We start from the raw sequence: 11,192 nt of genomic DNA on the forward strand, positions 1-11,192 counted from the left end.
GCAAGGATAGTTGTTTACTATGCTCACACGTGTTTTTGATGTAGCAAGGATAGTTGTTTACTATGCTCACACGTGTTTTTGATGTAGCAAGGATATTTGTTTACTATGCTCACACGTGGCTTTTACGATTTCTAGTTTCTTGCAGAGTTGTTAGTTACATGCATTGCTCCAGGCGAGAGCAGAATAAATTGTTGTTTGAGCTTAGAGTTTTGTGTAGAATTAATTTTATTTTTTGCTGATAATTCAGACTGTCTATTCATTTCAGTATTTACATTGCATATTATTTATTGCACATAAAATATAAGAGTTTCTTATCATTTCAATTCTATTCACTGATTGCAATTCTGAATTACTTGTTCTTTAAATATTAAATTTATGATCAACGACATATACACTATAATAAAAATAATGGCAATAATTATAAATTTGAACAGAACTTGCCAATGAGAACCCCAGCTCTCTCTTATTGCTTTTGCAGTATTTAAAATTCCAGCATAAGGAACAGCTTTGACTATTTTTAAGTTGGTGAAAAAACCATAAGGAATGTAGTCATGTTTGGAGACGAATCCTCTCTCCTCAAGTACCTTAGCCATTCCGTGGTACCTTCCCAAACCCCGGAGAGCAAGCACGGCATGATGAAAGTCCATACCTTTTTGTCTAGGGACCAAACTGTAACCAGTTGACTAAATATAAAAAGTACATGTTAGGAAAATCGTCTCTAAATTTATATCATTTCACTTTAAAAAATATATTTCTATTCACCTTTAGATCTTCTAAGAGAATACAACATAAGTCTGGATCATAGTGAATGAAATTACACCAAAGAGGTTCATCAGTGTCTTCAAATTCTTCCATTAAATAGCTCATTTCTTTGTGTATTACAGAATATATCTGAAATTTATTATTAGTATAGAAAATAGTTTAGATTATTGATATTTTAAACAAGTAATTTAATTTAACCATCTCATTGCTTTAAAAAATTAATTTTTTGATTGGTAATAATGAATATTGGATGTTTATCTTTTACCTTGCTTTCTTCTTTAGCTACATTCAAATGTTTCAATAATTCTCCCCTATCTCCTCCAGTGATTATCTGTTTCATGATCAGCGACTTCTTGGCCATTCTCCCATTTCCCAAGACCACTTTCAAAGTCAGTCTCAAGATGTTTGAGCTATAGTTTTCTCCTTTGGGCAATGCAGGTACCGCTTCAATTTCTGTAATTGAGGCAATGCTTGACTCCTTTGCCAACTTCTTCAGGACAACTTCAAGGACTTCTTTATCCATATCTAAAATATGTAGAGCATATGTAAGCAAATATCTAGGGAAGGTGGGAAAATCAGTTGTCAGAAAATTACAGAAATAGGCTTACGACTCAGCAGTCCCATCTTTTGTGGCCTATTTCCAAACTGTAGACAACCTTTCTTTTATCGTGGTACAAAGATGTGTAGTTGAGAGTGGGTGGGGATCTTTTGGGAAGGCTGGAGAAGTATGTCCTAATAACCCTGTTCAACAGAATCCACCTTCAATAGTAGGTATATTAGCTCCGTGTTCTCCAGCCGCCACAGGAATTTGACCTATACTCCCTCATAGGTTACCTCAATAATAGGAGTGTTAGGGACAGGAGTTACTACTACGAGCTGTTGGGAATGTCTGCAGGGGTCAGTCCTTGGTCTGGCTCTGTGGAACCTAGTGTTTGTCAAGTTGCTGGGAGAGTTAGAAGATGGAAGTATCCTTGGCACACCCTATATCAACAAACTGGCTACCATCTTGGTTGAGAACTGCAGAGCCAATCTGATGACAGAAACAGAGAGGTGCATCAGGAGAAAATTGTATATGGTAGCAGTCAAGACCCAGAGCATACCATAAGAGGCTCTATGCAAAAGGGCCTGTCTTATCACCCTGGCTATCCATGGAGAAAATGACAGAGAAAGTGACGAGGTAACGTATCTTGGAGTGAGATTAAGAGATTAAGGCTTTGACGCTACTCCTCACCTGAGTAGGGTGACCCTGTCACTTAACAGACTTAGTACAATAGGAAGTGTTTACCTGATGACTATCTATAAATTAGTGGTCTTGGGTATCCTGAGATACAGAGGTCCATCGGGCCAAAACTTCATGCGGAAACAGAAGAAGAACAAAAACAAAAGGCCACTATATAAAGATTGACTCTGCTGAGAGTCACAAAGAGCTACAGAATAGTACTGCATCAAGTGGTGCAGGTGCTGCTTGGAGCGATGCTCCTGGATTTCATCTCAGGATAAGTGCTGTCCTTAAGCGGAGGATGTCGTTGAATACGAAGTGAAGAGGTAGAGGCTAGTAGTGCCACCAAGTATTGATTAGAGCATGAACCTTGGAAGAAGATGTAGGAGGATTTGAAAGAGGAGTGGAATGGACACAGGATGGAGAGCCAGAAGGATGTTACTATGAGGAAGTTCTTCTCCACAATCCATGCAAGATCAAAGGCTAAGTGGGTTCTCCCAGACTACTAGGTCTCATATACCCTAACAGGACTTCGAGGATCCTGGGGAAAGGTGCAGAGCTTCAGAAAGAACATCGACCCCCCTCTTCTCACGGTGGTTGACTAGCATACTCCCTGAAACAGTCGAACAAGTGATAGTGGAGTGTAGCGCCAAAAACACTGTGCCAGGTTTTCAAGAAAAAGTGAGGTGTTCGCTCTCGCCAAGTTGGACTTCCCTTATCTGATGGAAGAGGAGAACAATTCCTTCTTTAGGGAATTCATCTATAGGTGGAATGAGGTGTCGGGCTCAGCGCACTTTATGTTCGGAAGGACTCGACACCACAACGTCGGTGAGCCTCCAGAAGAAGAGGGCTGGGCCAGGCTAGCAAACTGGAGGATGCACGCACCGTGATAGATAACAGGTAGCTCCTTGAGTAAGGTGCTCATTTGAACCCTGGGCTGCCCCACAAATGGATTCATTATTTCCATCGCATATTTTCCTTAAATGTTGAAGATTGGAATAATTGTAAATCAGAAGAACTGAATCTAAATTAGAACAACTGAACCTAAAAAAAATAATATACAACAATAATGTAAAACTAAATTCCTGATTCTTTATTTTTGAAATAAACAATATCCCACTTCAGTGCAATGAGTGAGAATACAGCTCATTCACATTTGTAACTGTTGATAAGAAAAATGATAAAAACAAAAACAAAAATAAAAATTTACAAGGGAAAATTAACGAATAGTAATGACAACCGTACAAATTTAAATTCATAACCATTAACTATATTTTAAATCACAAAATAACTGATAAGTGAGAGGCATGGAACTTGAGATAACACTCTTATCATGAACATTATTGTTTACTCAACTCTACACATCATTTCCCCTACTTTGCATTAAAAAAATAAAAAAATTATAATAAAACCCAAACTATCTGTTCAACTCCTAGAATACACCTAGATCTTTATTATTATTATTTTTTTTAAAGGATAAATTAATTTAAAAATAAATCTCTTTTATATTAAAATTAATTTAAAAACTTAGAAATGTTAATATTTGATTGTAACTACGGATATTAACTACACTAGAGAGTAGACTCAGTAGGTTCACAGGACCAATTGGTTTTAGATCTTGTTCATGATGAATTAGTGATAATTAAAATCACGTAGTTAAAAAATAAGAGGAAATCCTTTAATTGAGGCATTGTTATTATTGAAATGTTTTTGAATTTTGCAGTTGTGTGTCAAACAGAGTTTGGCAAAAATTATTCGATTGACGAGAGACGAATGAAATTTTTATTCTAATAAAAATACGCCTAAACAACCCGAATACTTTTTTATTCGAATATTTAAAATACTATTTCAATCGAATAAAAACTTTGTCGAATGAAAAATTATTCGAATACAAAATTATTGGAGTAACAATCTGATTTTTATTTTTTTTAAATTCACTTATTTTTTTACCACCTTCAATTTCTAATGTATGGGGGTCCTCTTTCACATATTCAGACAATTACAAAACGAAAATGCTATCGATTTTACAATCCCATATCGATTTATTTTAATTTCTATTATTTCTAACACATAGGGGCCAATTTTTAGGTTTTCGGATATGCAGAATATGAAAATTTAACATCGCGTATCGATTTATTAAATTGTGACTCATCAAGTGTTGTAATATTTTCGAAATTTAAAAGTCTCTTATTTTCGATTCTAACTGATACTCTTATTTAAATAGCTATTTTGCAATATCACTTAAGTAAGATATGGGAATTTCTGAAGAAAAAACATTATAGATTTAAATTTATTTTTTAAAACCTTACTTGATTACATTTTATTTGTTTACACAATGATGTACATTATGAATCTTACTTTATTTACATTATTTAAATATTAGACATATTACGATTGTAAAATTTTTAATAATATATATTATATGTAGATTGTATTGTAAAGAAGACAGACTATAAAAACCTTGATATAATGCTCAAACCCGATCCTGTGGCAATCAACCCAGCTCTGAAGGTGAACCTCAACTAGATATTTCCTCTCGCCGACAGATTGCGGCCTTGTAAATGGTAGAGGCCATCTCTTCAGCAATTCGTTTGCTTTTGTTTAATGGCGTGAAATATAACTGGTCATCAAAGCCATTCATTTCTTATTTATTTTTACACACACACACACATATGATTTTTGCTTACATTTGTTATATTATTACTAATATTCGTTAACATACATGTATATGTATATTATTTTTCGTCCGTGTGATGTTATATCTTTAAAAGAAAATCTTCTATTTTCGAAACACCAATTCCACTGTTTTCTGTCGTCACTATGGGTTTTCGAAATATTTAGACTGAATCCGAATTATTGAGATGCGGCGTGAAACGTGGGCATTCCTCGAAAATATAGCTAATTGTGTAATTTTGTTACTATGCTGACATTTCAGAGGAGTTTGTTTTGAGATAAGATAGGAGTGAGTGAGCCTCGTGTGAGCTATTCTCAGCCTAGTCAATACGACATCCCAAGGATTAACGTCCTTTTTAATAATTTTTAGTTTACTCAATGGGCTTTCGTTCCACGAAGATTACCATCGAGGGGTCTGCTCATTGCTTATAGAGTTAAAATTGCTTTACTCTGTGCTGGAAGCGCGAGTGCTTCTATTGCAACTCGGCCAGTTCATTTCCTGAGATTCCTACATGACTTGGAACCCATATAAATGTAACTGAGATAAATTTTTTTTAGTAAATACTAGCCGTTTCCTACAAAGTTAATTGATAAATCTCTATTAGCTCTTTTATTATTAGTATTTTTTTACTAACTTAAACCTATAACCAGACACCCTGATTAGTCTGGAATCTACGGATTCGAGAAAGAACCTTTTGAGACGGCCAAAAGTCCCAATATTTCTATGGTGAGTACTTTATTAGCACTTTAGTTCATTGGTGTTGATGTGGTTGTGTGAACGAATGTAAATTGGCATATATGTACGCGTGAGATCGAATTTAGCCGGAAGTTGTTAACTCACCATAGACTGGTTTGTCCTTCATATCTACTCACAGATCTGTCGACATGGTGAGATATTTTCTCTTGTGCTGGTGGTATCTTTTGATTCAGAAGAAAACTATAAGAGTAATCCAAAAACCAAAGAGTTACTCCCTCCCTCTCCCCTCAATTTGATCTGTTGGAAAATTTCAGAAAGTACTTTATAATATGCGAAAATTGTAGTTAAAAGTTTCTGATAAAAATTCAAGAAGAAAGGTAGAATATATAGGTTATGTTATGTTGTACTATTTATACTAATTATTATCACCTACAACCTACTCGTACATTCCTCATATTTACGTTTCTTTTCATTTCTCCTATCTTTATTTAGTAACTTTTTATAATGAAAATAGAGTAAATCGAATATCATAGCCGAAAAAATTCAAAAGAACAAAACAAGCATGTGGAAACCAACGTTTGTTGCTTCATTTGTTTACCAAGCATTTGTACAAGTCTTGGGTTTGCGGCAAGTGGCAAACTTGTAGATCATACAAAAAATAAATAAAAAATTGAAATCGATTCATGATAAATGGGTTATTGATATGTGGTCCAAAATGGATTATTGTAATGTAGTCCTAAATGTTTTTTCTTTATTATTTATATTGGCATTTAATAACTAAAAATGAATTTCACTAAAAAAACAAAAGACAAACAATTACAATAAATGTTGCAAAAAACAAAGTTACAATAGTATAGAAATCTTGCATCAACTAAAACTCTTAAAATTATTCACTGTATCAATATACGTTTGAAGTGGGAAACTCATATTATAAGGCTTTATATGGAATATGTTTTGGTGGTAAGTTTTAAGTGGTTAATAAACAAACAGGACAATGCATTGAAATCATTAGCTCTTCATTTTAAAGATAAAAATTCAAGGTTAATTTCATCGCTGTCCTTGGTTAATTTTTATCATAATAAAAATTAAAAGATGCAAAGGTATAAATATATTGTTTCAAATCTTGTTAATTAACTTTAGCTGTTATATAATTAACTTTTGCTGTAAATTTATTTACTATTATATAATTAGCTGTTATATAATTAACTTTAGATGTTATTTTATTAACTATTATATAATTTAAACTTTAGCTGTTTATTTTTTATTTAACATAGCACTAATTTTTTAAATGACCCATATAAATAAATAATTTTTACTTGCCCATTTCTACATAATTTGTGTATTTTCAGATTTAAAATGTAAAATTATTTTTGTTGTAATATTTAATATTGAAGATGGTGAATTAAGGTCACAGATTCACGATCTAAGTTAATAAAATTTACAATTATAATAAAACAAATATTACTAAATCATAATAATGAAGTATATGTATATGTTTAATTTAACTAATTACATTTTCATTGAAAAATAAGATGGCAATATGCACATATATATTATTTTAATTTTGTTGTTAGGATTTGGGATAATGATTCAAAAATAATTTATTTTATAAATGGCCGAGATATGGAATAATAAATCCTCCAATGACCCACCATTTTGAAATAAAAAAATGATGGCAAAAGGAATATGTATTGTTGTTGTTAAGCTCTGTTTTTCATTAAGGAAAAATATACTTTACTTAAAAATTTATGAGTCCAATGTTTTTCTCTTTATCCAAAACGATAAAGAGAAAAATATTAACAAATAAAAAGTGAATTTATAAATCAATTAAACTTTTTGACCGCTTACGGGCGGGTAACCCCTTACTATATATTACCAAAAAGAATTCTGTATTTTTTACTATTGTACGATTGCGACTTGATTAATTTGAGTGATCACTTCCATTTCCGGAAAAAAACGGAGTATGCTAAAAAAAAACACCACAAAATATATTTTCTACCTTTTTATGACCGGATGGACCGGAACGGTTAGTTGCTCTTCATGTCTAAAATGACCTCTTTGAATATTTGGCAGTAATTGCGGGACTGCATGTATAATTATAGAGGGGGCGTTCATTAGATAATTCAATAAATAGCTGTCCATTGAGGCCTTATGTAAGTTTTTCGCCTCAAATTAAACATTAAGATCTGGGATCCGAAGGACTTCTTTGTGTTCCAGAATGACTCGGTCTTATTCAACTAAACAAATATTCTCACTAACGATGTATTTACGTTATAATACACAAGGCCGTATTCCTAACACGAACTGCCTTCTCTTTTATTTTTTGTGTGGATTAAATATTTTAAATTAGATAGAATTTGGAGTCCTTAGACAAGGCACGGCTCCTAAAATAGGAACTGAGGCCATAACAACAGCGGTTGGCTCTTCGTTTAATTTCAGAGTCCACAACATTGTCTTGGGTTATGAGCGATCCAAGATACACAAACTCGGGGACTTTTCCGAAAGTATATTCTCCGATCCTGATTTCTTCACCGGGCCTGGGGATTTCTTCTGTGACCATGAATTTGGTCTTTTCTGCATTCTCTTCAAGCCTCTTTTTTCTTGCTGCTTCAGCCAATTTCATAAATCCATCAGGGACAGCTTGGAACGAGCGTCCGGCAATGTCAATGTCATCAGCGTAAGCTAGAAGCTGTATTGTTCTGCTGAATATTGTTCGGCTCACTTGAATTCCAGATTCTCTAATGGCCTTTTCAAGAGCTAAATCAAAGAGGATGCAGGCCAATGCATATTCCTGCCTTCGTTCTGTTCCTGAGACAAATTCATCAGATCTTGCTCCCCCAATCTGCACCATGCATCTCACCTCTCTCATTCTAATTAACTTCTGAGGGATGTTGAATTCTCTCATTGCCTTGTACAACTGTCCTATGAATGCTGTCAAATGGTGCTTGAAGTCAACAAGTAGGTGGTGCGTTTTAATCCCGTATTCGCGTCCTTTCTCAAGCATGATGCGTATGCAAAATATTTGGTCAGTTGTGGATCGTCCTTTCCGAGAACCTTACTGGTACGGGCCTGAACTCTTTGCCGCAAAGGGAAGTAGGGGCTGAAAGAGGATGTTAGACACCAATTTATATGCACAAGAGAGTAAGGAGATACCTCTATAATTGTCACAGACCATCCGATTACCTTTTTTATGGATTGGACCAATTATAGACTTATTCCAAGCTTCTGGCATCACTTCATCTCTCCAAATCTGAATGAAACTGTTATGGAGTATTTTCACAAGCTCGCTTCCTCCAGATTTAAGTAGTTCAGCGGGCAATTCGTCAGCGCCCGGCGCCTTATTATTTTTAAGCCTTGCTAGTGAATCCAAAATCTCTTCTTCATCAGGTGTTCCATACAATGATCACTAGGGTTTTCTTCATAGAGACTCTCCTCCTCCTCATCATCATCCTCCAGGAGATCTTTGTTGAGAAGTTGGGAGAAATGTCTCTTCTACTCTGCGAGTATATCCACCATGTTTGTAAGCAGCTTTCCGTCCTCATTCAGGCAGTAGGTGGATTTGGTTTCAAAAGGTTTTCTATTCCTATTGACTGCTTTGAAGAACTCTCTATACTGCTAATGTCCCCTAAGGAGTTCAGTCTTTTCCAATTCCCTTTTCTCCCGCTGTCTTTTCTTATACTGGTGGAGATGTTTTTCCATTCACCGCTTTTGCCTGTACACTTAAACATTCCTCCTCGTCTCTCGCTGAATCATGGTCTGGTGTGCTTCATTCTTCGTACTTGTTGCCTTCTCACATTTTTCGTGGAACCACGGGAATCTCAAGTCCTTCAATGGTGGTCCAAGCACTTATATAGCTGTGTCTGATATAGCCTCTGAGTATTTAGCGCATATGGAGTCTATATCATTTTCCACCGCATCAACTTCTTGAATACACCTATCTAGCTCTGATTCATATAGATCGAGAACTATTGGATCCTTAAGCTTCTTGATGTATCGGTAAGGCTTCTGTCCTGGTGTATTTGTCTTCCCAAGCGCTATTCGTGCATAAACATGTGCGATACTGAAAGTGATCGGAGTCTCCATTTGCTCCACTGAATACCCTCACATTGCGGAGATTGGAAATATGCCTACTGCCAATAAGGATATCACCTGTTGTCGGTATCTTCTCTTGATAATAAATCCTGTACCATATTCATGGGCTCTTTCGCTACAGATGTAGAATAGTGTGACATCTCCCCTCAATAATACCCTGACCTATCCACCGGATTTCCTGGAGAGCAGTTATGTCCAGATGGTACTTTTCAATTTGTACTAAGACCAATTTTAGTGCTCCGGGTCTGTAGAGAGACAGGACATTCCAATATCCTAGGTTAAATTTGAGCCTGGGGTTGCCGTGTTGTTTCCTTTGTTGACCATTTGATTCCGAGGCTATTTTGGGTTTCTTGATATATTCGATTCTTCGGGTAGTGGGGCTATCAACCCAGACTACGTAGCCTAGCCTGCCACCTGGGGCTGCCACCTTTGTGCCTGCAAACAGACACTCCATCCGGGCGGCTACCTAGGAAACGTGACCCTAGGGTGTGTATTGAATGTGCCTTGGTGTACTGTGTGTGCCTGAATGTGTATGAATGTAGTGTGCTGATATCAGTGTATTATTGAGTGTGTGTCAGTATAGATGTTGTTTTCCCCAACCTGGAGGACCAGTAGTTGATTGCGGTGCTAGGTCCACGTTAGAGACCACTTAATATTATATTATATGACCTATCTCTGTCTAGAAACCACTTAATGTTATATGTAATGTATTATATGACCCATATCATGCTAGAGACCACTTAACATTATATGTAATGTATTATATGACCTATCTAATGTTAGAGACCACTTAATATTATATGTATTGTATTATATGACCTATCTCATGCTAGAGACTACTGTATATTATTTTTAATGTATTATATGACCTATCTCATGTTAGAGACCACTTAATAAAGTAAAAACCAAACGTTATCGAGAAAGTAAATATTCACAGAATAGTATTCCTAAAGAAATAAAATCTATATCCAGTCGTTGGAAATTTATTATTTCCTATATATATACTGAAGTTTCAATAGTGTTAAATTAATTTATATACATGCTAAAAATTAGCAATATGGAAGCATTGTAATGTATAAAATTTTACAGGTTGATGGGTATAAACCTTTTTCATATAAGAGGAAAGGTTAGGAGTGGTTAGGCTGTATGTGCATCGTCACCTGAATAGAAATCTAAAGGTTACACAGCAGCATAATCATTTACAACAACTACTACACATTTTCCTTAATTTATTATTTTTTTATTTTGTAGCTGACAACACTTAAAATATTAAGTATTTGTTGAATCAAACATTTCAATTTAACTCTGGCATGAATTTTTCAACTAATTCAATTAGATCAGGTTTCAATTTTTCCATCATTTCAGGTTCTTTGAAAATCTCATCATTCCAACCTGCTTTTCCGTCAGTGGCCATCAGCTTCTCGACGTCTAATGCTTCCGTGGACGAACAGGTCATAACAGGATACAGAACTGCGAAAAACACCAGCCCTAAGAACTCGAGCCTCTTCATGGTAGCGCTTATTGCTTCAAATGTGGGCTTGGAGTCAGCGAAGCCGAACTGGTCCAATGTCCTCACCAAGGAGTCGCAGTAATTCTTAAGCAGGATTTGGTAGTTGCTTCGACGAACTGTCGGTTGTACACCTAAGTAGATCAAATAAGTAACGTCTATGCACGGTGTATTGTAATGGGGTATCTGGAAGTCCAGGAATCTGAAAAAAATAACAATAATATAAGTATAATAATAATTAT

General features: G+C 35.2%; 3 protein-coding genes across 7 annotated transcripts in view; all 3 read right to left on the reverse strand.

Moving 5' to 3' along the window:
* LOC106680122 (uncharacterized) overlaps positions 1-4,548 on the reverse strand; it is a 9,181-nt gene extending 4,633 nt beyond the window's left edge. Inside the window, exons 1-5 of one of the 5 annotated variants that reach the window (XM_014419627.3) lie at positions 4,442-4,548; positions 1,371-1,503; positions 1,028-1,287; positions 763-891; positions 442-683 (exon numbers count right to left, since the gene is read on the reverse strand). In XM_014419627.3, the coding sequence (XP_014275113.1) occupies positions 442-683; positions 763-891; positions 1,028-1,287; positions 1,371-1,386 (647 nt within the window). In that variant the 5' untranslated portion in view covers positions 1,387-1,503; positions 4,442-4,548. Of the gene's footprint in view, positions 1-441; positions 684-762; positions 892-1,027; positions 1,288-1,370; positions 1,793-4,432 lie in introns of all 5 variants that reach the window. The other 4 variants (XM_014419625.3, XM_014419628.3, XM_014419629.3 and 1 more) reach the window with 4 other exon arrangements.
* Positions 4,549-7,692: 3,144 nt separating this feature from the next.
* On the reverse strand, positions 7,693-8,355 carry LOC136795170 (uncharacterized). The gene has a single exon (XM_067044885.1). It carries the CDS (start codon positions 8,353-8,355, stop codon positions 7,693-7,695), a length of 663 nt encoding a protein of 220 aa, XP_066900986.1.
* A 2,302-nt stretch (positions 8,356-10,657) lies between these two features.
* Positions 10,658-11,192, reverse strand: part of LOC106680103 (uncharacterized) — a 12,657-nt gene continuing 12,122 nt past the window's right edge. Inside the window, exon 3 of the mRNA XM_014419592.3 lies at positions 10,658-11,152. Coding sequence (XP_014275078.1) covers positions 10,738-11,152 — 415 coding nt within the window. The 3' untranslated portion in view covers positions 10,658-10,737. The remainder of the gene's footprint in view (positions 11,153-11,192) is intronic.

This window comes from Halyomorpha halys, unplaced genomic scaffold (genome assembly GCF_000696795.3).
Source record: "Halyomorpha halys isolate HHAL.00 unplaced genomic scaffold, Hhal_1.1 Scaffold243.1, whole genome shotgun sequence".
Lineage (NCBI taxonomy): Eukaryota > Metazoa > Arthropoda > Insecta > Hemiptera > Pentatomidae > Halyomorpha > Halyomorpha halys.

What these genes read in the sequence shown, in the direction of transcription:
- LOC136795170 (XM_067044885.1), bottom strand. Translation starts at nt 8,355, where the DNA reads ATGCTTGAGAAAGGACGCGAATACGGGATTAAAACGCACCACCTACTT.